The sequence below is a fragment of the Budorcas taxicolor genome, chromosome 16 (assembly GCF_023091745.1).
Source record: "Budorcas taxicolor isolate Tak-1 chromosome 16, Takin1.1, whole genome shotgun sequence".
In the NCBI taxonomy this organism is placed as follows: domain Eukaryota; kingdom Metazoa; phylum Chordata; class Mammalia; order Artiodactyla; family Bovidae; genus Budorcas; species Budorcas taxicolor.
In genome coordinates, this window is record NC_068925.1 from 61,967,972 (window position 1) to 61,995,964 (window position 27,993).

The following is a 27,993-nucleotide window of genomic DNA, read 5'->3' on the forward strand; positions in this document are numbered from 1 at the left end:
AAAACTCATGTACAAAAATTATCTTAGTAAAATAGCTGCTTTACTTAGAAATCCAGGGTCAAGAACATTAGATTTCTAGACTGAGGCCTAATAGTTAGGTATTTAAATTAATGCCAATTATAATTTTGTATATATGTCTTCACTAATATATGGCAAATTCCCTCAGGATAAAGAATACTCTTAATTGAATTCATATATTTATTAAGCATCTATTGTTTGAACACATGTTTAATAAATACATGAATTAATGAGTCTATTCTTTGTTTGAATCATTTCTTCTCTTGTTCTCTGTCGATTCACTGAATTCCTTCATAGATCTCAAACTCCCACAATAACTGTTTAACATTCAGAGCTCATGCTTCCTCTTGGTATTAGCATCCAGCAGTTCCCTTATGATATTAGCGGAGTCTACCGCCTCTATAATGTCACCTCTTTTGTGCCACCCTTGGGTTTGGAAAACATCTACAGCAGAATATCTGGTTCGACAAGAGTTTAGCTTTACCTCACAGTTGGTAATGAAAGTTGGTATTTGTCAGGTTGCTAAGTGTGGGAGGCACGTATGGCAGAGCTAGGATTATGTACCCTTATTATCTAGACAAGAGGGAAAACCCTAAAAAAATATGTTTTAATGCTAAAGTTACTATTCCTCTGATTTTGCGTCAAGCTTCTCATGATTTTGAAAACCATTCCTAAGTTCTTCAAGCATTTTTAATTACAAGATGACACAGGTGGTGCTAGTGGTAAAGAACCTGCCTGCCAAGGCAGGAGACATAGACATGCAGCTTCATCCCTGGGTCGGGAAGATCCCCGGAGGAGGGCATGGCAAGCCACTGCAGTATTCTTGCCTGGAGAATCCCATGGACAGAGGAGCTGGTGGACTAGTCTGTGGGCCTGCAGTCTTGGACAGGACTGAAGCAAATTAGCAGCAGCAATATATGTACTTATGTAGTGAATCTCCTGTCTTTTTTTAATACAGCCCCCCAAACCTGTTTTACAATCTGTATCCAAGTTTCTATATAGTTAACTGTCCTTGGTTAAAGAGCTTAATATATGTATTAATATTACCACTATAATATGAACTTTATTAATACTACTTGTATAAAGTTTTATATCCTTTTATCTCATTCCTTTATTATATCCTTGAATCTATTATACCTTTTCATCTATTACAGTACTTTTCCTGTTACATATTAATAGAGTAATATAATAGGTACCTTATAAAGCATTAGTTAAAACAAGTAAAAGCCAGATATTAACCAAGTATCAACACTTCTCAGCATTTTGTCAGAGAAATGTTCCACAAATTTTTCAAATATACTAACTCAGGCTGACAAGGGAGAACATGCTTTTAATTTTCCCTAAGATAAAAGATTCTTTAAAAAGTAGCATCTCTCATGTTGCTATTCCTTCAGTTTCTTTGGCTGTATTGTATATAATTAAAAAAAAAAAAACTAAACTAAACGAGAGCTTCCATCAAGCAAAAACCTAGGTGATTCTAAAGCATGTAATTACTTGTGTCTGTGGCCAAATTTATGGCCTATTAGTGAAAACACAAGACATCGTTAAGATTTCATTAAAATAAAATATGTGCCCCCAGTTTGGACAATGAGTTGCTCAAAAACATTCTAAAGTGATTTTAAATACATGAAAGAGTACACACCTTTGTGGCTCAGCTGGTAAAGAATATGCCTGCAATGCGGGAGACCTGGGTTCGATCCCTGGGTTGGGAAGATCCCCTGGAGAAGGTAAAGATTAACTCTAGTATTCTGGCCTGGAGAATTCCAGGGACGGTACACCATGGGGTCCCAAAGAATCAGACATGACTGAGCGACTTACACTTCACTTCAAAATTTTCAGGCCCATTCACTCTATCCAAATTGCAAATTTTAACATCTTGTCACTAAAATCAATTATGGAAAATCGTGCGAGAAGGGGGTGTGTATGTGAAGGCAAGATTAACCGATTTTTCAATAACATTCCCTCAGTGTGTCTAAGTTTTGATATTTGCAGATTTTCCACATCTGCAAATACGGTACACAGAAGTGAAACAAATGGCTTTGTCATGTTTTCTTATTCAGTAACTAAACGCAGAAAAAACCCTGTATCACACGCAGCATATCAAGTCATGCTCAGAAGCAAAGTGAAAATAATGGATCACAACTGAAAATTACAGTGCTGTCTTTAATCAAAGTATTTGTTCACTTCTCACTGCCCATAGCACAGCACTAACAATGTCTCTGAACAGTGTTGCTGAAGTAGAGCCTTTATACGAAATCAGGAGTAATACTGTTTGCTGCGTACATTTTGTAAATGGAAATCCACCCAAGTAAGCCTGTAGATCCGATTTTGTACTCGACAAGTGACTTTTAAAACCTAAAACTGGTAAACTGCTTTCCCAAGGAACTTCAAACTAAAATTTTCTCCAGGGAAAGATGACACCTGCGAATATGTCTTATCAGCCCTGCAAAGGGACACTTGGAAAGGTACGGCGAAGGCAAGAGTCGATCAAAAAGGCTGCGGGAAAACTGCGCAACAGCCTGGGGCTGAGGACCGAGACTTCTCCTCCACCCGCGTTTCACTCCGCCTTTCCCAGCGACTCTGTGCTGGGGGCCCGGCCGGGCGCCTCTTGCGAGCAGGCAACAGTTGCCAGGAGCAGCTGGACTGAGGACCGGCAATTTGCCCAGCCACTTGTCCCTTCTCCGTCTTCCCTCCCTCCCTCCCCGAAGGCCGAGGACAGCGACGCCTCCTCGCTCTTCTCCTCCTCTTTGGTGCCTTCAGCCAGGAGGCGGGAGTGACCCGCGCGGCAGCTGACCCAGCACAGGCACTGCCTCTCCCACAGCCCTCGGAGCACACCATGGGCCCAGGGGCCTGTTTGCAGCACAGCAGCGACGACGCAGGCGGCAGCCCCGGCGACGCTCAACTGCCTCCCTGACCGCCGACACCACCTCCCTACACCCCGAAAAACGATCGCCACCAACGACAGGAGACTCTTCAGGGCACCGCAAAACACCGTCGCGAGCGACTCAAGCTACGTCAACAACTATGGCAGGCGAGGGGCGGCGGGCGGAGCCGGAGAAGGAAGGATGGGCGCTGTACGTCACGCCCAGGGCTCCGCTACGGGAGGGAAGGCCCCGGCTCGCCCCTCAAAATGGCGGCAGCAGTGACGTGCCTGCGTACGGAACTCCTACGCCGTCGCGCCACGGCCGGCGGGAAGTGAGGTTCTCAGAAGAGCCGCCCGAAGTGTACGGCGACTTCGAGCCCCGGGCGGCCAAAGAAAAGGCCCGGGTGGGAAGACAGATTCCGCTAGAAGGGTTCCGGCCCGATTCGGCGAAAGAGGAAGTGAGAGAAAGCGCCTATTACCTTCGGTCTCGGCAGCGAAGGCAACCCCGACTCCACGAAGCCGAGGAGATGCAGACGCGGAGAGCTACTCGCCTCCAGGAGCAGCTGCACTCGCCGCCGCCTCCGATACGACCCTCTCCGGTTACGACCAGAAGAGGATTACGGGACTCCCATTCATCCGAAGGTGAGACAGTCGGAGGTAACAGTGTCAGCCGCGAGTCAGGGAGGGAGTGCCGTGGGCGGGTACGCGCGAAGGGTGTGCGCGTCCTGGGCGGGCGTGTGCCTGCCTTGAGCTCGTCCCCTCTGAGCTTCTCCGGTTTGGACGTGAGCCCCCACCCCCGGGCCGCCCCGTCGGCTGGCGGGAAAGTGGCAGGGCGGGGGCGCCGGAAGGAAAGGCGGTCGTGCGTAGTGACCTGAGCAGAGTCGAGGAGCCGCGTGCTTCCTTGGGCATCAATTCAGAGGTGTCAGGACTGCCCGTTTTCTGCAGGCCTGCACTTCGGGGCGGCGAGTTAGGCAGAAGGCAGGACACTGAATCACTCAGAGTTCAGTTTCACGTCGGTTTCATATCGGTTCTCTCTACCCTGCGGATGTTTCTGCCAAAGCCACTTCCATTTCCTCCTTTAACTCCGAGGCCAGAAATCCTTCAATGAGATTTGGTCCTCATCTAACCTTCCAGTCTTTCCCCGTCACTATCCAGGAGGGGAGAAAGGAAGGGGAATTTCGTGAGTGGCCGTTTTGAGGACTAGCATAGTTGATGAATTGATTTGAGATCCCACCCACATGGTTTACACTGAAACGGGGTCAAGGCAGTCATCCTGAACCTGAAGCTTCCCAGTGTGTGATAAACTTGAACTGATCACTCTTTCTCCAGTGTGGTGGTCTCTGCCAGAAATTCGGATGTTGGGGACCGTCAGTGTAACCTCAGAGTTAAGCAGTAGCGTGACAAAGCAAGACTTTCATTAGTTTTCATCTAAATGGGCCACAGGGTTACTGACAAAGTGATTGTAAAGTCACAGATGAATGAATCATCGCCGGTAATGCATCCTGTCCCACACTGCCCCTACCCCATCTAACACTGAGTCACAGATGGAGTTTCATGTTGGCTCCAGGTAGCGCACCTGTGAGGTAAAACCAAGGGGTTTGAATCATAATGGGATTACATAGTTGGTGATAGACCATTGGTGGATATGATGAAGAGGAGGTGGATTTTCTCAGTTTAGAGCTGAGAAATAGACTGCACATTGCCTGCTGATGCCTGAAGTGCTGACACAGTAGAAGTGTTGATGATTTTGGAAATTATGTTAAAGATATGTGAGTTACTGTTGGGAGTAGCAATTCAAGACCTTGTAACCCCTATATATGTTTTATCTCTTTTAAGATTATAAACTTCTGAAGACAAAGATCCTACATATATACACAGATCCTACATATACATTTGAGGGACCATGTTATACGTCAGTGTTTATGTTCTTTCTGTATCTCCAGTAGCTAGAAGAATGCTTTGGAAGGCAAAGGAAATATGCTAAGTTGTATGACTTCAACACAGGCCTATGCAATTGTATAAGCTAGTTTTTTTTTTTTTTAACACACAAAGGATTTACTTCTGTTTTTAGTAAATCTGTGAGAATCTACACGTTTTTCATTCTTCCTCTTTAGCCCATCTTTTAAATTTTCTAGAGTAATATTTCTATATTTATTTTGTAAAGCATCATTGGTGAGTAGTTTATTTTTATGTTGTCCTAAAGAGTAGTAAGAATTACTACTCTTCGGTAGTAAGAACTACTACTAGTTCAATTCCCAAGTTTGGGTAAACCTAATTTTTTGTTGTTTAGCGTCCCCTAAGTCGTGTCTGACTCTCTTTGCCACCCTATGGACTGTAACCCACTAGGCTCTTTTGTCCATGGGATTTCCCAGGCAAGAATACTGGAATGGGTTGCTATTTCCTTCTCTAGAGGATCTTCCCTACCCAGGGGTCAAACCCAAGTCTTCTGCATTGGCAGGCAGATTCTTTACCACTGAGTCACCAGGGAACCCCTTAATTACACATTTCTGAAGAGATTGAAACTGAGTGGGCCCCTGTGAGTCTCGCCATTGTTTGGAGGCAGTACGCTAGCCATTATGACCTTCTCTGAGTTCCAAAGGGCAGGTTCCAACAGTTGCTAATCAAGGGAAGAACAACCAAGAACTCACCTGATGCAAGATTAAAAGGCCCAGATTAATCATCAGGATTAGGAGACTGACCACCTGAGATGAGAGTAAGGGAGTGCAAACCCTGCTCACACCCTTATCTTGTCAGACACCCCACCTTTGACCCACTTATAAAAACACTCATGAAGTCCTCTGGGGATGGGACACAGTTTTTCGAGGCAGAATCCTGGGGTGTCTCCCTTTGCCTGGCAAAGCAGTAAAGCTGTCCTTTCCCGCTTCACTCACGACTCTGTCTCTGGGATTTGATGTGGCACCCGTGCACAGAGAGACCAAGTTTTCATAACAATGAATTACTTGCATTTCTGTTTATATATTGCTGTTAATATACATAATCTCTACTCACTTTGCATATTCTGAATTTTATAATTGTCATGTCTGTTCTTTAGAGGATGAACCACCTTCACAAACTGTTTTAAGCCGAATGGTCACAAAGAAAGCTATCAGGAGAACACGAGAGACTCCAGGTAAGAGGAGTTGAGTTCGTTTTTTTCCTAACCTGTCAGCTTTTTTAATGTATTGATTATAGCCTATAATTATTGGGTTATTGGATTATTGGGTCGATCAGGGGTGCCAAATCATACCTCATTCAAAGTTTCAGTGAATCTTATTTTTAGGTTGTTAAATTGAATTAAGCAATAGTAGCATGCCTGGAAAATCCCATGGACGGAGGAGCCTGGTGGGCTGCAGTCCATGGGGGTCACAAAGAGTCGGACACGACTGAGCGACTTCCCTTTCACTTTTCACTTTCATGCATTGGAGAAGGAAATGGCAACCCACTCCAGTGTTCTTGCCTGGAGAATCCCAGGGATGGGGGAGCCTGGTGGGCTGCCATCTATGGGGTCGCACAGAGTCGGACACGACTGAAGCGACTTAGCAGCAGCAGCAGCATGTGTCAAGAACAGACAGGGCACATACTTGAATACTTTCTAAGTACCATATACTTGGTATATGTTAATTCACATAACTATGCAGGATAGATGTACCCACTCTTTTGATGAGGAAACTGGAGCTCAGAGTAGCTGCCTTTTCTCTTACGATTACTTGCTATGTAACTGAGCCAAATTCAGACCTAGGCTTGTCTTCTCCAAAGCCCCTTCACTTGCCCCAAGTACTTCACTGTCACTCTCCCATGGAATAATTAACTGCTCCGTAAAGCTTGTTAAGTGTTGAATGAATAAATGTGTCATGTAAAATGGATTAAATGGTCTGCATAGTAAAATCATGACACAATATAATCAATCTCAATTTGATACTATATTAAATCTAAGATCTCATCAGTTGTAAGATACATCCTCTTCTTGGGCTTGTCTGATAGCTCAGTTGGTAGAGAATCTGCCTGCAATGCAGGAGATTTGATTCCTGGGTTGGGAAGATCCTCTGGAGAAGGGATAGGCTACCTACTCCAGTATTCCCTGTGGCTCAGCTGGTAAAGAATCTGCCTGCAATGTGGAAGACCTAGGTTCTAACCCTGGTTTGGGAAGATCTCCGGAGAAGAGAAAGGCTACCCACTCCAGTATTCTGGCCTAGAGAATTCTATGGAGTGTATAGTCCATTGGGTCACAAAGAGTTGAACAGAACTGAACAACTTTCACTTTCACTTAGGAGGAAGAAATGCTGCCAGTTAAGGATAATGTGCCTTCTCTATAATCACATTTTTCAAGCCATTTGGGAAAACTATATTCTTGAAATTTTATTTACAGTAGCTTCAATTACATGACGCTTATGCCTGGAAAAACAAAAGTTTCTCATTTTTAAAATCTACAGCAAAAATAAATCTACAATAAATTTATAAAATTTATGGGGTTAAGTAAATTGATTTAATGAAGACTGTTGAGCACCAGCCTGTAGACCATACAGACCATTATAAAACTATTATACAATAGAATGTCTCATGCAGTCTTTTGGAGTTCACATTAAGCTTGTATTTTAGGACTGCTATTGAGGTACATGGCTGCATAATGTTGTGCAAAGAGCACTGGATCTTGGTCATATTAGCTAGCCATGTTGACCCTCAGGCCTTTATCTGTATGACTTAACCTGGCCTAACTCACAAGCTCACTGCAAAAGTGAAATAGTACTTGCAAAATCACTTAGTATACAGTAAAACATATGGCTATAAGGTGGGGTTTTTTTTTTCCTCACAACACTTTGCAGGCAGTGTAAAGTTCATAAAATTTGCTTAAGCATTTCTTTTTCTGGCAAAGCTGATGCTATGGTTGATAGTGGACAAGACAAAACATTTCCCAGTGTAGATGGTAGATTGACGGAACTCACGCACATATTACCTGGAATATATTGTGCTACAGTATAACTAGACATAAAGATATGTGCATTTTGGGGAGATTTGAGATACTTTGGGTTCTTTTACTATAAAAGGTGCTTTTAAAAATCATACTATATCTAGTACTTGTCTTGCTCCTCTGTCATTCCTCTTAAAAAAGGAGAATGTTTAGGAAAGTCATTAAATGAATGCTTGTAAAGTCTGTCTTTACAAGCTTTTAAAGTACTGAATATTCATTGGAAGGACTGATGCTAAAGCTGAAACTCGAGTACTTTGGCTACCTGATGTGAATAATTGACTTATTGGAAAAGATCCTGATGCTGGGAAAGATTGAAGGCTGGAGGAGAATTGGATGACAGAGGATGAGATGGTTGGATGGCATCACCAACTCCGTGGGCAAAAGTTTGAGCAAGCTCCAGGAGTTAGTGATGGATAGGGAAGCCTGGCATGCTGCAGTCCACGGAGTCGTAAAGAGTAGGACACAACTGAGCGACTGAGCTGAACTGAAAGTCTGTCTAGCAGAGGAATTACTTAAACAGGAGTCAGTTTGATGGAAAACTACTTTAAGTGCAAGTTTAAGTGAGGCCCTCTCTTGTTTGAGGGAATATTAATTGGTGCAACCACTATGGAAAACACTAGGAGGTTCCTTAAAACTAAAAATAGAGTTGCCATATAATCCTTCAATCCCACTCCTGGGCATATATCAGGAGAAAACTCTTAATTCAGAAATATACATGCACCCACAGGTTCTTAGCAGCACTATTTACAATAGCCAAGACATGGAAGCCACCTTAATGTCCATCAACAGATGAATGGAATAAAGAAGTGAAAGTGGTGTGTGTGTGTGTATATATGTGTATGTATGTATGTGTGTGTATATATATGTATACACACACATGTGCAAAATGGAATAATAGTCATAAAAATAAATGAAATACTGCCATTTGCAGCAACATAGAAGGACCTAGAGGTTATCATATTAAAGTGAAATAAGTCAGAAAGAGAAAGACATATATATATAGTATCACTTGTACATAGAATCTAAAATTCGATACAAGCAAACTTATTTACAAAATGGAAACAGATTCACAGACTTACAGTTACCACAGGGGCAAGAGGGTAGAGGAGGAATAAGTTAGGAGTTTGGGATTAGCAGATATGAACTACTATATATAAAATAGATAACAAAATTCTATGGTATAATGCAGGAAACTGTATTCAATATCCTGTAATAAACCATAATGGAAAAGAATATGAAAAAGAATATATGTGTGTGTGTGTGTATATATATATATAGAACTGAACCACTTTACACCAGAAACTTAATAATACAACACCTGTAAATCAACTGTACTTCAGTTAAAAAATATATATATAGGCTCTTCCTCCTTCTTGTGGAATCACAGGCTTTCAATTCAACTTTGGTGTTCAAAATCGTGCTGTAATTTTATATAGGACCACTGGAGTGGGCTGCCAAAACTTTGTCCAAAAATGTCCTTGAAAATGATAACCTATACCAAGGGACTTCCCTGGTGGCTCAGCTGGTTAAGAATCCACCTGTACTATGAGAGACCTGGGTTCGATCCCTGGGTTGGGAAGAACCCCTAGAGAAGGGAATGGTTACTCCAGTATTCTGGCCTGGAGAATTCCATGTGCTACAGTCCATGGGGTAGCAAAAACACAGCTGAGCGACTTTCACACACACACCAAGGGACCACTTTCTAAAACATGCTAGTAAAGACAGCCACATCATTTGTCATCCTGTTTTGGAAGTCATGAAAATGTTGATTGTATTAGTCTAGAGTAGCTTATTGTTTGAAGTTTCAGAATTGCGTTATTTTCACATTAAAATCGTGATTAGGTTGTTCTATCAGTTCCATTCATATATACCTATATAACTTCTTCTATAGCCAGATTCATTCCATTCATGAAACTAATTTCAAAACCTAAAAATATAGTAGGAAAATTTTAGTAACTTTTCCTAACGTTAAATATTTTTAGTAGTTATGGTTTCTAGTCAAATAATTATTGTTAAATATTTTTACTGCCTTCTGTTTTAACATGAGGGCTTCCCTGGTGGCTCAGGAGTAAAGAATCTGCCTGCCAATGCAGGAGACACATGTTCGACCCCTGGATCAGGAATATCCCTTGGAGAAGGAAATGGCAACCCACTCCAGTATTCCTGCCTGGGAAATCCCATGAACACAGGAGCCTGGTGTGCTCCATCTAGTCCATGGAGTTGCAGAAGAGTCAGACATGACCAAGTGACTAAACCACATTTTGTCATGAACATTTGATTCTCTGACTGCTGTAATTACAGAATTCATTCATTCTCCAGATGTTTATTGAGCACCTACTTTATACTAGTGCCATTGCTAGATTCTGGGGGTGCAGTGGTGAGCAAAAAAGGGAAGGAGATTGCTACTAAAGAAGAATCCTTGTTATTTTATTCCCTAATACCCCTCTCTGCTACTCTCTCTCCTTCAACCCCTCTTACATAGGGCTATGTGTTTGGTAGAGCATAGAAGAAAAACTTAAATGAGAAGATGGGGTCTGAAATAGTAATTGATATCTATAGATTAAAGTTGAGTTTTAGGTTTTAATTAAACCTGCAAAGGATGGGAATATAGGGGGGGAAAAGAGGAAAGTCATTGTAATAATAAGAGTAACAAACATATGTGATATTTCTTTTTAAAGCTATTTATGTAAGTTCTAAATATGTGTTATGTAGAATGCTAACAACTGATACATTGCATAGAATCTTAGAGCTGGAAGGTTTAGGAGAGTCATGTACTCAGAGTTTCTGTCAGTATAGGTGTCCTTCTGTTAACATCCATTCATACACTGTTGATCGTCTGCAGTGATGTAGAAATCACTCCCTCACCATCAGTTCTGTTTTGGAGACAACACTAATAATTTGGTTGCTTTTGTTTTTACCGCTGAACTAAAAGCTACTTTGCTGTAAATTTCTCTTGATCTTAATTCTGCCTTTCGAGCTACATAAAATCAACTTAATTATGTCTCTACATCTCTGTCTTTAAGATGTACAAAAACATGCTCAATAAGTATTTTTAGAACAAATAAATGGATGTCCCTTCAGGATTCCTCTTCTTGATACTGTGAAGAGGAAATATGGGGTTAAGTCAGTTTTATGAGAACAAACATAGGCAGCCAATCTAATGGAGAGGGGATTAGTGGTAGCTGGTTCAGAGCATGGTTTTTGTACTTCTCACGCAGAGCCAAACATACTGCTTTTTTTATAGATACAAATGAAGCCAAGTGTAATATAATCCAAATTTAAATATAGATTGGGGTTTATATTATTTATGCGAGGCTCTTTGAGGTCATACACCTTGGATTTCTAGGCTAACATTAACTTATTATTTAATGGGATTGGCTTCCTCATTAACCCTGTGCCATTGAACTGTAGACAATCTGAAATAAATTATGGCTAACATTAACATGTTTTTTTAAATTAGAGTTTGTTGAAACACACAAGTTAAATAATTGGAGGGAGTGTATTAACTCTTAGGAAGTTAACCCTCAAATCAAAGTTTGACGTAAATAATCCACAGTGAGGGTATGCCACAATGGAATAGATAATTGAGTTGGTGCTCCGGTACAGATTTTGGTTCTTAATTGAGACATTTAAAAGTTTTATTTGATACTCCTTACTTTTTATACAAATATGGTCTGGTGAGAAAAACTGTCAAATTTTACATCAAACCCATGTATTTTTCATAGCAGCAAACCTTTCTCTAGTTCACTATTGTATTCCCATACTTAGCATAATGGAGAGCTCAGAAAAAAACTTCGCTGACTAAATAGGTGATTGTATAATAAATCTAATATGTTAGACATTTTATGTATGTATTTTATTTTTTTCTCTTCCAATATTAGTGATGAGTGAAGACCCTCTAATCAGCCTGTGTAGACCTCCTCTAAGAAGCTCAAGATCTGGTAAGAGATTGTTTTGTCTGTTGGTTCAGCTTTCTCATATTTTTAAATAGGGTACTTAACATGTATTTATTGGAGAAGGCAATGGCACCCCACTCCAGTACTCTTGCCTGGAAAATCCCATGAACAGAGGAGCCTGGAAGGCTGCAGTCCATGGGGTCGCTAAGAGTGAGACATGACTGAGCGACTTCTCTTTCACTTTTCACTTTCATGCATTGGAGAAGGAAATGGCAACCCACTCCAGTGTTCTTGCCTGGAGAATCCCAGGGACGGGGGAGCCTAGCGGGCTGCTGTCTATGGGGTCGCACAGAGTCGGACACGACTGAAGCGACTTAGCAGCCACAGGAACATGTATTTATATGGTTAGAAATTCAAAATTTCTATAAATATACAATAGAAAGTCTCCCAGCTCCTTTCGTTGTTTGTCCACCCAGTTTCCTTAAGCAACCAGTGCTGTCAGTTTCTTAGGCAGTCTTCCAGAGATATTTTATGGAGATATAAGGGAATTCATGTATAAATCATCTTTTCCTGTCTTTTTTAACCCACATTTTAGCCCAATAATTGCTCTTTTCTGTACCTTCTTACTGTTGATTTTTACTTAAAATATATTGAGACATCCTTCCATATAAGTGTATAAAATAATTTTTTCATTCTTTTTTAGAGGTTGTATCCTTGTATGTTGCTATGATTCTTTTTGTTAGCAAAATGGTTTTAAATTAATGTCAGGGACTTTTTATTCTTCCCAGTATAATGCTAATAAAAAATTGAAGACTGAGCCTTTGTGGCTCAGGGCTATAAATTTTTCCTGCCTTAACTGCATTTCTTCCCCTGTGGGTCAGCTGGTAAAGAATTCGCCTTCTATGCAGGAGACCTGGGTTTGATCCCTGGGGTGGAAAGATCCTCTGGAGAAGGGAAAGGCTACCCACTCTAGTATCCTGCCTGGAGAATTCCATGAACTGTATAGTCATGGGGTCACAAAGAGTCGGACATGACTGAACAACTTTCACTTTAAGACCTAAGAAGAGTATTGCCCTTAAATTGATTTCGTAACTATGAAAGAAAACTAGGAATGTCATTCCAAGAGATCTGCTTCATTTTTAGAGTTTCCCAGCCCATAAGGGTGCTTTATTGTGGGAACTAAAAAGGAAACGTTTACCTTCACATGAGGTTTCTATTCCTCGGTTATTCTCTTTTAAAAAGAGTTAGGTTGTTTTTTTTTTTTTTTCTGATAAATGACTGTCCTTTTAAGTGATAAAAATCTGTTAAGGTTTTGATGATGAACCTGTGGTAAAGAACCATATGATGCATTTCCTTTTAAGCACTAATCATTTTATTGCTATCTCTCTTGCAGATTCGGCACACAAAACAAATGGAAATACTAAAATGAGTGAATTAGGTTTGTTTATCTCTAATTCTTATAGGTTCTCTTTGAGGCTTCGAATTATCAGTAGAATGCAGGAGTACTTTCATTTGGTCACTGGCTTGAAAATATTTGTTCATTATTTCAGCTTGAGGGACCAATAGCCTTGGTTCTTATTCTCTGAAATTGTGTCCTTTGTTATATTATTGTTTAAATTCACGTAAGAAAATGTCATAACCTATATTTTAGTTTTTATTAGCAGTTATTAAGTTAACACTATTGCGAGAAAAGAGATAACAACTTAGCAATTAAGTTTTTTCTTGCTTTAGAAAGTGAATTGGAAATTTTTCTGTAGTAAGTTGTGTCTTTTGCCATGTTTGTTGAAGTGGTTCATATTCTTTTCAGGATTTGCCTTGATATAGGACTTGAGCTACCAAGATCTGTGGCTTTAAGTGAACTTACATTGATTGTGGTTGGACTTAATCTTAAGTTACAAATTTTCTAAATTTGGAGATGAGTCAAAGGAGAGAAGCTTCATTTTTCTTTATAGATAGTTGCAACTTGTTTTAAATTTGTCTTCCACTTAAGCTCAATTTTTTTTAGAGACTTCAGAATTTACAGTGTCTGGGTACTGAAAATGATCCTTGTAGTATGCAACTTATCATGTGTACTTTTACCTACCAATTTCTCAAATGCTCTATATAAAAACTTAAAAAATAATTTTTTTTGAGTCTTAAATAGAAGCAAACTTGTAGATGAAATAATCTAGCACTTTTATGTTCTTTCTATGCTAGATTTAGAAATTATTTCTGTAAGTACTTTATAATAAAAACTAACTTTAAAAAAAGTACTTTCAGCTTAAAGGAAATTTCTGTGAGATCAATAAAGAATGACACCCCTTTTTTTCCCCCAATAGTAATGCTAGTAAATCTTGAAATGTATAAAATGGCTGTTCATGGAGCTTGAACATTTGTGATATTTCCAGACTATTCTTTATTCTCTTCTTCTTGCTGCGCCACTCTCTTGTTCTCCAAAGCATGATTGGCATTGAATAGTAAGGTATCTATACTGGGGATCCCCAGAGTACAGCCTCTGAGTAAAATCTGACATGTGGTCTTGTTTTTATACAGCCTGTAAGCTAAGAAAAATTTTTACATTTTGTGGAATAAATATATATATGTATACACATGCATAAGACAGAGACCTTATGTGGCTAGAGAAGCCTAAAATATTTACTCTGGCCCTTGACGGAGAAAGTTGACGCATCTCTAATTACATTAATGGCAGACCTAAAGACAGCAAATCACCTAAATTATCATTTGTTCTAAGAATAAATTCAGAGAATTAAATAACTGCCTTGACGTAGATTTATGTCCACACATAGATTGAACATTCCACACTAGGTTTTACTGACAACACAAAAAGGAGACACGGTGACTCCTGTCTTCTCTTTGAAAAAGCATGATCGTCTCACTTTTGAATCTTCATGCCTTTGTCCCCAGACACAACACAGTTATGGTTTGTATTTCCTTGAATACCCTTCACGCCTCACACCAACACATTCCATAAATCTCTTGGAATAAGAAAGCCTATAGTAGAAATATCCTGGGACTTTGTATTTTTCTTTAAAACTGTGACCAGACAAAAGAAAGTGAACAGGAAGTGATACAGATAATGGTTGATGTCCACCAGAGGAGGTGGTTTTAAGTGATCTGTTTTTGATAACAAACTGAAAGACCTTAAACTTCTGAAGTATCTTTTCCTAATTGGTTAAAACTGTTAGAAAAGTGACACCTCCTTAACAGCACATTTAATTATTGCCATTTGTCTAAAAGCCACAGCCTTTGTAATTTTTTTAAAATAACCTTTTTTTGGTTAGGGTATTATTGCTCCAAATAGAATTCTAATGTCTTGAAAGTTTTCGCATGTATGTAGGAAAGAGTAATACTTAAAAAAAATTTTTTTTTTAATGCTTTAGCTTCCCCCATGTAGCAGTCAAGAAGTTTAGAATAAAGGAAGCTGAATGACAAAAGAGGGAAATGAAATTAAAAGCTATATAGTCATAGATACTGCTGATTCATCATCAGTTTGTATTTGGATATTTATCTATACATTCTTTGCTGCTTGGGTAAAAAAATTGTTATAAGCATTAAAATAGTAGTATATGTATATGGTAGAGAAGAGCCCTACTCTGTGGAAGAGGTCAGGAAGGTTTAATGGTGATAAAATTAGAATTTTGAAGGATGCAGAACAGGCAAAATGAGAAGGAGAGTTGTAAATACTACAGTTTGTCTTGTAATAGAATGTCACTCTTTTATGTTTAGAGTTCAGGCAATATGAGAAACTCCTCTACATTAGAAACAACACTCACATTAACTGCGGCTCCTTGAACTATCTTGTGGTAAATGATTTTCAGAATGACATTCTCAGTTGGTAAACTTGGGTTTCTAGAGTGAGAACTATGTTTTAAAATGTGTATACAATCAGGACAAAAGCCTATTACAGTGAAGAGTATTTGTCAGCTATATAAAATGTATTATTGTTTAAGGTGTCTTAATTCATAAAATCCTGCTGGATTATAAGGCACAAAATACTACTGTTTTTTGTTCTTAGTGATGTTACCATGATAGCCTTGCTTGATAAATTATTATTTATGTCTTATATAGTCTGATAAATATTTACTGTTAGGAACATGGAATTCTAAAGAAAGGATTTTTAGACCCTATATTAAATGTCTTAAAAGTGTTCAAAAATAGATTAAATCCATGATTTATTTAATACTTCATATTAAAAGTATTAAAAGCAAGTGCAGAACTCCCGTATAGAAGCTGATTTAAAAATATTTCTAAATTCTTCATTGTGCTAATTAAAACTAATTGACATAACTAACATAAACAGAAAAAAGGGAGATTGAATTGTAGGCAACCTGGTTTAGAAAGGATTAATTATTAGTTAATTTGCTCTAGACAACTGACATAGATTTGCAAAAGTATTGTGGAAATATATTTTATCAGGATGAAAAAAGAGGGATTACTGTACTGTTTGTTTTTTCTGATAGTTTGTGAATGAATGTAAATTTTCAACATACTTTTATTTCCACTAATACAGATTCAAAAATCAATTCAGCCTTAAATTTTGCTACAACAAATAATTTTTGAACTACATAAAACATAATGCCCCAATATAAATGTGATTTTAACAAAGCTACTGTATTACATTTAGGTATTGTTGGAACCTCTCATTTTAGAAAGAATTCACTTCTCAGCTTTCCCCCCATTCATTCATTTACTCAAAAAATTATTGAGGGAGACTTTTTAAAAAGGTTCCACATGTAAGGAGCTTGGAAGTCACCACTTCAGCCTAATAACAAGTCAAAAACTGACAACTGAAAGATCAACAACTCTTCTTAGATCCATAAGAGAGGAAATGACACAGGTCAAATCACTGCCCCCAAGGTTTGAGAAATGGGCAAATACAGGAAGTCATAGCTTGCTGGAGCCGAGACTCACAAGTGGAAGCCTCTGTGGGAGGTAGTGCTGGGTAGGAAAACCTGAACTGCAGTTAATGAATTGTTGGATGTTCTGTGTGGACAAGTCTGAAGAGTTAAAAAATTTCAACAGGACCCAGTCTAAGGCGGGCCCCTACTGTGTTATGAAATTTACCTCCAGAGGCTCAGCCAGGCTCACATTAAAAAAAAAAAAAAAAAAAATCCCTTCATACTTCTGCAAGTTAGAGGGATCCCAAAAGGCAGCATTTTGAAACGTGCCAGGGTATTCTGTTCTTAACAAGACAAGCCCTCAAGGAAATCTCGTTAACTGGAGCCTACTGGTCTACTCAAGGCTATGGTTTTTCCAGTGGTCATGTATGGATGTGAGAGTTGGACTATGAAGAAAGCTGAGCACCGAAGAATTGATGCTTTTGAACTGTGGTGTTGGAGAAGACTCTTGAGAGTCCCTTGGACTGCAAGGAGATCCAGCCAGTCCATTCTAAAGGAGATCAGTCCTGGGTGTTCATTGGAAGGACTGATGCTGAAGCTGAAACTCCAGTCCTTTGGCCACCTGATGTGAAGAGCTGATTCATTAGCAAAGACCCTGATGCTGGGAAAGATTGAGGGCAGGAAGAGAAGGGGACGACAGTGGATTAGATGATTAGATGGCATCACCGACTCAATGGACATGAATTTGGGTAAACTCCGGGAGTTGGTGATGGACAGGGAGGCCTGGCGTGCTGCGTTGCATGAGGTTGCAAAGAGTCGGACACAACTGAGCAACTGAACTGAACCAAACTGAACCTACTGTATCAAAGCCCAGCTGACTTGAGAGATGGGAAATAAACCCAACTCCAGACCATTCTGAGCGTTCTATTTCACCTAAACAGGAACAGGAAAAACTTTGAACTGTTGTGAAGTTCATGGTCTTGAGGCATAAGCTTACTAAAAAGTGGACACCTAGAGCTGTAAGATACTTCCCTTCTCCCAGGATACTGCCTCTCCCTCAGCACCTTACCACTACTTTACTAAAGACCTATTTACAGCAGTATTCTTTTTACCAGTACATCAAGAAAAAAATTATAAAACATGACAAAATGCAAAAAAGCAGTTTGAAAAGATAGAGCAATATCAACCAGATATGGCATGGATATTAGAATTATCAGATCAGGAATTTAAAACAACTATGATTTAATATGGTACAGACTCTAATGGATAAAGTAGACTACATGCAAGAACAGATAAACAATGTCAGCAAAGAAGTAGAAATCCTAAGAAAGAATCAAATGCTGCAGATAAAAAAACACTAACAGAAATGAAGAATCTTGATGGGCTTGTTGGAGTGGACATGGCTTAGACTCTCTAGCAATAGAATATCAATAGCATTCTCAAAGAAATGATAATATATGACATGATTTATTAGCTAGTCCTATGATAATACAGCAATATATAAATGTATCAAATCAACACATTATATACCTTACACATAACACAATGTTAAATATCAGTTATATCTCAATTAAAAAAAAACAGAATCCTTAATAACCAAAAAGCAAAGAGAACAATGACTAAATAATACAGAATATCCTACACTGTGCAACAGCTACAAAAGGTATAACGTATGGATACTGTGAATAACAGAGAAGAAAGGAATAGAGGAAATGTTTGAAATATTAATGACTGTGTGCATGTGTGCTCAGTTGCATCCGACTCTTTGCTACCCCATGAACTATAGCCTGCCAGGCTCCTCTGTCCTTGGGATTTAGGCAAGAATACTCGAGTGGGCTGCCATTTCTTCCTCCAGGGTATCTTCCTGATCCACGGGATTGAACCTGCATCTACTGCGTCTCCTGCATTGCCAGGTGGATTCTTTACCACTTGAGGTACCTGGGAAGCCCAGTAATGACTAAGAGTTTCCCAAGTTAATGTCAAACACTAAACTCAGATCCAGTAATCTCACAAACACCAAGAAAGATAAATGCCAAAAATAAAAATACACTTAGGCATATATTTGTTAAGCCACAGAAAGTCAAAAAAAAAAAAAAGAAACCTAAACAAAGCCTGAGGAAGACAACACATGACCTGTAAAGGAATAAAGGTCAGAATTACATCTAACATCTCAGAAAGCATGCAAGCAAGAAGAGATCGGAGTAAAAGATTTGAAGTGTTCAAAGAAAAAAACCCACCAACCTGGAATATTGTACCATGCAAACCTATCCTTCAAAGGTGAAGTCTGCCCAAGATAACTAAGAAAAAAAGAAAAGGAAAGAAGGGAAAAAATGGAGGGGGATAAAAGGTAGGATGCAAGTTACTAACGTCAAGAATTAAAGAGGGGACACTGTATATCCTATGGAAATTAAAAGGATAACATGGGAATATTATGAACAACTTTATGCCCACCAGTTTGATAACCTAGATGAGATGTAACTGATTACTTGAAAGATATAATCTGCCAAAATTCACTCAAAATAGGTGATCTGAATAGCTCTATATCTCTTAAATAAATTGAATCAAAACAATTAATAACCTTCCAAAATAGAAAGCATGAGGCCCAAGTGAGTTTCTTAGTGAATTCTATCAAACATTGAAGGAAGAAATTATGCCAATTCTCTACAGTCTCTTGGAGGATGGAAGCAGAGGAAGCAACTTTCTAACTCATTCTGTGAGGCCAGCATTATGCTGATACCAAAACCAGACAAAAACATTAGAAAAAACTATAGACCACCAGCATCAGAAACACAGCAGTGTGAAACATCTATCTTACCTTTGTCTCCCCTTCACTCCATAACCAGTGAAAAATACACAGCTTAACAAAAGCATCTCTGCTAAAAGCAACAGGATGCTGGAGAAATCCACACATCTGCATCTACAGGTGGGTGAAATGTAATACTTGGTGGAAGGGGAACTGAGGTAATAGTGGAAAGGGGGCTGCAATTTGGGTCCACTGATGGGAACAGCAGAGCCCAGAGACAGAGAACTCAGAAACAGCAAGAAAGGCTATACACATGACCCGAGCGAACCAACCAGCCTGGCACCCAAGGCCACAAGTAACTGGTCAATGGCAGCAGTGGGGCCTGGGACCCCAAATCAACAGCCACTGAGGTGCCCACATCCACATCACCTCGCATTCACAGTGGCAGAGCCTGCAAACCCTATAACAGACGAGGAAGAGTTGCCTGTGTGATTCCAGTCTCTCTGCCCCCTCCATCACCTTCCCTCATGATGGAGCTTGTGTCTCAGGGGATCCCAGATGCAAGGAATGGAAAGAGCCCACCATCCTGGTGATGACAAAGGCTCTAGCACAGGCAAGGAGCTATGACACTGGTGGCACAAAAAAACCGCAACAAAGGCACAGTCAGTCACACCTCTTACAGAGAAGGTGGGGTCTATAAAATGCCATTCAGATAGATGTAACCAGTGGCAGCTTAGGTAAGAAAAACAAAACCCATGTGATAGTGCCACCAACTGGAAAACAAAGGAGTCTAACTTCTCACCTATCATTGAATATAGAATGCGCTGACAGAGGAACAGTTCATCATCAAACAACACGAAGAACCACAGTAACAGTATACCACAAAAAGAAAATGACAGTTCTCCAGAAACAAAAAGTCATGAAATACTGTAACTGACTGTTAGAGAATTTAAAAGTTATGAAGATAATCAAAGATATATAATACTCAGAGATACTCAAAGATATAATAAAACTCAGTTTAATGAGCTCACTGATAAGACTAATGGGCAGAAAGATTGCCTTACCAAAATATTAAAATTCTGAAACAAATTCTGGAGCTAAAGAACACAATAAATAAGATGAAGAATTCATTAGAATGAGAGCAGACCACATGAAGAGAGAGTTTAGTTCAGTTCAGTCACTCAGTCGTGTCCGACTCTTTGCAACCCCATGGACTGCAGCACGCCAGGCCTCCCTGTCCATCACCAACTCCCGGAGTTTGCTCAAACTCACATCCATCACGTCGATGATGCCATCCAGCCATCTCATCCTCTGTCGTCCCCTTCTCCTCCCACCTTCAATCTTTCCCAGCATCAGAGTCTTTTCAAATGAGTCAGTTCTTTGCATCAGGTGGCCAAAGTATTGGAGTTTCAGCTTCAGCATCAGTCCTTCCAGTGAATATTCAGGACTGATTTCCTTTAGGATTAACTGGTTTGATTGCCTTGCAGTCCAAGGGACTCTCAAGAGTCCTCTCCAACACCACAGTTCAAAAGCATCAATTCTTCGGTGCTCAGCTTTCTTTATAGTCCAGTTCTCACATCCATACATGACAACTGGAAAAACCACAGCTTTGACTAGACAAACCTTTGTCGGCAAAGTAATGTCAAAGTAATGAAGAGAGAGGTAGGGACGTCTAGATAGAAATCTAGAAATAATACAAGTAGATGAGAAAAGAGAAATAAGATGTTTTAAAAATGAAGGAGTCCTAAATACTCAAAATTCAATGACAGTATTTTAAAGGCAGCCAGAGAAAAAAATGGTGACCTACAAAGGAACCCTCATTAGGCTATTGGTGAATTTCTCAGCAGAAACCCTACAGGCCAAGAAGGAATAGAATGACATTTTCAAAATACTGAAAAATAGAAACTGGCACACAAGAATACTCTGTCCACCAAAGTTATCATTCAGATATAAAGGAGAAAAAGACTCTCCCAGGCAAAAACTGATGGAGTTCATCAACACTAAACGTGCCTTGCAAAGTATATTGAAAGGGGCTCTTCAACCATAAACAAAGTGGCCAAAATTGTGCAAAACTTTGAGCAAGGTGATAAGTAGAGCCAGAAAATTACAACTGTCTATCAAAAAAGGTTTTTAAACCATCTATTATCACATAAAGATTAAAGGGAGAAAAAAGCAGAATAATAAATAGAGCTATCTCACTTTGATAACAGACTCACAACTTAAAAAGGGATAATTTAAGACAACAAAAAGATAAAAGGAGAAGAGGAAAAGGACAGAACTTGTATAGGTGAATGAAGATAAGACGCTGTCAACAGAAAATGGACTATTTTAACTGAGATACTTCATATAAAACTTAGGGTAAGCATTAAGCAGAGACACAAAACATGAGAGGAACCTGTGGAAAATATCTTAGAAAATCACCAAACCAAAATGGCAACAGAAATACAAGGAGAAACAATGAAGATATAGATCAACTAGAAAAAAAAAAAGACATAATAGTAGTACTGTCCTTATCTATCAGTAATCACCATAAATGTAAATGGATTGTACTCACCAGTCAAAAGACACAGAGTGGCTGGATGGGTTGAAAAACAAGTACATGTTGCCTCTAGACCTCAGCTCTAAAGAGGCTAGAGCTCTAAACATAGGCGAGAAGTAAAGGCATGGAAGATAATACATGAAGCAAATAGCAGCCAAAAGAAAGCTGCTATCTCTATACTCATATCTGGAAAAACAGACTTCAAGCCAAAAAAGGTAGCAAGATGTAAAAATGAACAGTATACAGTAATGAGACAACCCATCAAGAAGACACTACAGTGATTATCATGTTTGCATCTAACAGGCACACCAAAGTGTATTAAAGCAATTGTTGACAGACCTAAATGGAGAAAGCGACAGCAACATAATAGGGCATTTTAACACCTCACTTTCATCAATGAGTAGATCTTTCAGATGAAAGTCAACAAGGAAACACTGACTTTAAATTAAACATTAGACCAGATTGATTTGACAGATTTTTAAAGAACATTCCATCCAAACGCAGCAGAATATGCTTTCTTCTCAAGTGAACACAGCGCTTTCTCAAGGATAGACAATATGTTGCGGCATAAAACAAGTCTCAGTAAGTTTAAGAAGATTGAAATCATATGCATCCTCTCTGATCACAGTGGAATGAAACTGGAAATCAACTACAAGAAGAAAACTGGAAAAGTCACAAATAGGGAAACTGAACAACTATTGGGTAAATGATGAAACAAACACAAAGTTTAACAAGTGAGATTGCATCAAACTAAAAAACCTGTGCACAGCAAAGGAAACCATCGAGAGAATGAAAAAATAACCTACTGAATGGGAGAAAGTATTTGCAAATGATATATCAAATATGGGGTTAATATCAAAAATATATGAAGATCTCATACAACTCAAAAATTTTAAAACCCCAGACAACCTGGTTAAAAATTGGACAGAGGAGCTGAATAAATGTTTTTTTCTAAGAGACACACAGATGGCTAACAGATTCATGAAAAAATGTTCATAACTGATTATTAAGGAAATACAAATCAAAATCACAGTGAGATATCACCTCACACGTGTCAGAATTCTCAAAAAAGGAAAGATAAAGCAAGTGTTGGCAAGGATGTTGAAGAAAGGGGCTCTTCATACATTATTGGTGAAAATGTAGATTGATACCGTGACTGGAAGACTGTATGAAAATTCCTTTAAAAATTAAGAGTAGAACTACCATATGATCCAGCTATCCCACTCCTGGGCATTTATCCAAAGAATATGAAGATACTAATCTGAAGTGATACCTGCATCGCCACTTACCTCCATGATCATCACAGCATCAGTTACAGTATCCAAGATATGGAAACAACCCAAGTGCCTATCAACAGATAAGTGGATAAAGAAGATGTGGTATATATATATATACACACACACACACATATATATAACATATATACAGTGTAATATGACTCAGTAATAAAAAGACGGCATTTTGCCATTTGTGACAATGTGTATGGATCTTGAGGGCATGATGCTAAGTAAGATAAGTCAGAGAAAGACATAGATATGATTTCATTCATATGTAGAATATAAAAAGCTAATATTTAAAATAAATGAACAAACCAAACAAAAGTAAGCATGTAGATATAGAGAACAAAGTATTGATTATCAAAAGGGAAAGAACAGTGGGGAAGGGGAAGTAGGTAAAGGGGGATCAAATATTTGATTGTGAGCACATAGATGGAGATATGTAATGCTGTCTGCATGAAACTTACAGATCAGTGTTCCTTAAATATTTGAAACTGTTTTACAAACTACAGACTAATATTTCTCATGAACACAGACACTAAAAGTACAAGAATACACTACAACCAAATAGGATTTATCCCAGGTGTCCAAAGCCTGATTTAACATTTGAAAATCAACTCATATAATCATTAACAGAGTAAAGAAAAATCATACAACAATATCAATAGATGCAGAAAAAAAGCATTTGATAGAGTCCAACACCCACTCATGATAAAAAATTAGGAATAGAGATAAACTGTCTCAACTTGATGAAGACTGCAGAAGCTATAGCTAACATCGTGTATAGGTAAGGAACTGGAACCTTACCTATACAGGTAAAGATGACCTTGCTCACCACTTTTAAACATCAGGCTGGAAGTTCTAGCTAGTGCAGTAAGAGAAAAGGAAATAAAAGATATAGAGATTGAGAAGGAAGAACTAAAACTGTCTTTATTCACAGAAGATATGACTGTCTATGTAGGAAATCCAAAAGAATGGACCAAAAACTTCCTGGCACTTAGAAGCCATCATGCAAGTTTATAGGATACAAGGTTAATCACAAAAGTCAAGCAATTTCTTACATACCAGCAATGAATGAGATAATTGAAAATAAAAAACAATATCATTAGCATATCCCACAATGTAATACTTAGATATAAATACAAAACTTGATGAGTGGGGAGATGTTCCATGTTTATGGATAGGAGGATCCAGTATTGTCAAGATGTCATTTCTTCCCAACAATCAGTAGCTTCAATGCAACAACTGAACAAAATCCCAGCAAGTTAACTCATGGATATCAACAAATTGGTCCCAAAGTTTATGTGGAGAAACAAAAGACCCCGAGTAACTAACAGAATATTGGAAGAATAAAGTAGGACAGAACTCCAAGGTAAACTAAACCTAAAGCTACAGTAACTGAGACAATGTGGTATTGTCAAAAGAATAAACAAATATATGATTGGAGTAGAGTACAGAGCCCATAGCTAGAGCCATATATAGTCAACTGATCTTTGACAAAGGAGTGAAGGCAATATAATGGAACAGAGAGTCTTTTTAACAGATGATACTGAAACAACTGGACATCTACATGAAGAAAAAAAATAGAATCTGCACATAGACCTTAACACCTATCACAAAAATTAACTCAAAATAGATCACAGACCCAAACGTAAGCACAAAGCTATAAAACTTGTAGATTACATAGAAGAAAACCTAGATGATCGTTTGGTGGTGCCTTCTTAGGTGTAAACCAAAAGCAGAATCCATGAGAGAAATAATTGATAGGCCGAATTAAAAACTTCTGCTCAGCAAAAAAACAGTGTCAAGGGAATGAGAAGGTAAGCCATAGACTATTTGCAAATGATGTATTTGAAATGTACTGTTATCCAAAATATACAAAGAACTCTTCAAAACTCGACAATAAGAAAACAATTTAAAAAATGGGTCAAAGAGCATAACAGATACCTCACGAAAGCAGTTAGATGGCAAATAAACATATGTAAAGATAGATGCTCTCCATTGTATGTCATCAGGGAAATGCAATTGAAAAAGTGAGATACCACTACATACACTTAACAATACCAAATGCTGATATGAATGTACAGCAACAGGAAGTCCTCTTTGTTGCTGGTGGGAATGCAGGGTGGTCCCCTTTGAGGTTACTTTTATAGTTTCTTAAAAAACTAAACATACTCTTAGTATGCAACCCAGCAATCACACTCCTGGATATCTACCCAAAGAAGCTGAAAACTTAGGTCCGCACACAAACCTGTACACGTGTGTGACACCTTTTTATTCATAATTGCCAAAACTTAAAAGCAACCAAGATATCTTTCCATAGGTGAATGGCTAAATAAACATCCAGACAATGGGATAGTAAAGAACTATCAAGTCATTAAGAGACATGGAAGAACCTTAAATATATCTTACTGAGTGAAAGAAACTAATCTGAAAAGGCTGCATACTGTATGATTCTCACTATATGGCATCCTGGAAAAAGCAAAACTCTTGAGACAGTAAAAAGATCAGTGATTGCAAGGATTTGGGGTAGGAGATGGGGGAGCAACAAATAAGTCTGGCGCAGAAGATTTCTAGGACAGTGAAAATATTCTGTATAATATCATAATGGAATTATACATGTCATTGTACATTTGTCTAAACCCATAGAAGGTGCAGCATCAAGATAGAACTGCAAAAAGAAAAGAGCTGTAATGTAAATTAAGATCTTTGGGTGGTTATGATGTATCTGTAGGTTTGTCAGGTGTAATGAATGTAGCGCTGTGATAGGAATGTTGGTAATGGGGAAGACTATGCATGTGTAGAGGCCGGGAGCATATGGGAAATCTCTCTCCCTCCCCCAGTTTCATGAATCATAAACTGCTTTAAAAAATTAATTTAAAAATAAATTTTTAAAATTACTGAGTGCTTACAATGTGCTGTTATTTTGAACAAAGCTGATGTAGTGGTAGAATAGAATTCTCGAGATCAGAAGAGTCTATTCAAGTCCTTTTTGTCGCTTGTCAGTCTTGACACCCTTAGACAGGGCACTTGGTATCTTTGAGCCTTACCTATCATAGTGTTCTCTTATAATGTTATGGGAATCAGATTAACACATGAAGTTTTTTGAAAACTAGCAACATGAAGATACTAAGGACTTACTATTATTATTATTTTTTTTTTAGGACTTACTGTTATTAAAATAACTGAGACATGACCATTGGCTCTTAAAGTATTTTTTTGTATGCCTTGTAAATAGTTGCATAAATGAATAAAGCAAAACTGCTGTGTAAAGAAGTACTGTTAATGGTTATGAATTTAGAAAATAAAATTTCAAAAAGAGGGCAATACCTTTTAATGTGAATGGAAATATTAACATTTTAATAGAATAGCAGTAAGACAGGTCTGACTTTCCAGTTTTCTGGTTGGGAAAAAGAAGATAAAATGAAAAGACAGTCTTTCTAAAGAAAGAATCCTGTGCTGTGCTGTGCTTATTCCTGTCCGACTCTTTGCAACCCCATGGACTATAGCCCACCAGGCTCCTCTGTCCATGATTCTCAGGCAAGTACTGGAATGGGTTGCCATGCCCTCCTTCAGGGGATCTTCCTGACCCAGGGATTGAAACCAAGTCTCCCACACTACAGGTGGATTCTTTATCTCTGAGCCACCAGGAAAGCCCAAGAATACTGGGGTGGATAGCCTAACACTTCTCCAGGAGACCTTCTTGACCCAGGAGTCAAATCTGAGTCTCCTGCATTGCACGCAGATTCTTTACCAGCTGAGAAACCAGGGAAACCCAAAGAAAGAATTGCATAGTAGTATTAGCAGTTTTCTCAGAGTTAATTTTTTTTATAGCAAAAATGTTGTCAAATGCTGATTTGCACTTGCCACTATTAAGTAAAAGTAGCTTGGCTAGTATTGATGTTATACCAGTCTAATTAAACTGATTTTTAAAAATTATTTCCACATTCATAGAATGATGGGTTGCTAGTTGCCTTCTACAATACAATTCTTTTTTCTTTTGAAAAGCAAATAGGAGTTACAATCAACAGAGGAAGATTTGAAAGGAAACAAATTTTCATTCTGGTTCATTCTGTTCTCATATGATCATTCAGCAACATTTTAGCCCAGTTGTGCAATTCTTACATTTGGGTATATCTTCCTTTATTTAAAAAAAAAAAAAATCAGGAAATTCCCTGTGGTCCAGTGGTTGGGACTCTGCTCTTCCACTGCCAAGGCCCCAGCTTCAGTCCCTGATTGGGGAACTAAGATACCACAAGCCAAATGACACAGCCAAAAAACCCCCCAAAAAATCAGAAGAGCCCATGTGAAAATACAGCATTTCTTTGACACATTTTACTCATTTATCTTTGTCCAAATTCTCTGACTCTGAGAACAGTGGTGTATGTGTACCTGCTGGAACTAGGAGCATTTCTTTACCCTTTCTTACAATCTCTTCAGACTCACCAGTGCATTAAAACACTGCTTTTTCAGCTCTGCTTGTGTGGTTGGCTTTTTCAAAGGAGTATTGGAAATCTAGCAGATATGAGAAAGAGAATATAGTAAACCTGTTTACCAACTTGCTACTGCTGCTAAGTCACTTCAGTCGTGTCCGACTCTGTGCGACCCCATAGATGGCAGCCCACCAGGCTCCCCCATCCCTGGGATTCTCCAGACAAGAACACTGGAGTAGGTTGCCATTTCCTTCTCCAGTGCATTAAAGTGACAAGTGAAAGTGAAGTTGCTCAGTCTTGACCGACCCTCAGCGACCCCATGGACTGCAGCCTTCCAGGCTCCTCCGTCCATGGGATTTTCCAGGCAAGAGTACTGGAGTGGGGTGCCATTGCCCTCTCTGATTTACCAACCTAGGGGAC

General features: G+C 38.8%; 1 protein-coding gene across 2 annotated transcripts in view; it reads left to right on the forward strand.

The window, feature by feature from the left end:
* Positions 1 to 2,833: 2,833 nt before the first annotated feature.
* Positions 2,834 to 27,993, forward strand: part of TOR1AIP1 (torsin 1A interacting protein 1) — a 43,228-nt gene continuing 18,068 nt past the window's right edge. For both annotated transcript variants that reach the window (XM_052653622.1, XM_052653623.1), the window contains exons 1-3: positions 2,834 to 3,523; positions 5,934 to 6,011; positions 11,729 to 11,788. In XM_052653622.1, the coding sequence (XP_052509582.1) occupies positions 3,043 to 3,523; positions 5,934 to 6,011; positions 11,729 to 11,788 (619 nt within the window). In that variant the 5' untranslated portion in view covers positions 2,834 to 3,042. The remainder of the gene's footprint in view (positions 3,524 to 5,933; positions 6,012 to 11,728; positions 11,789 to 27,993) is intronic.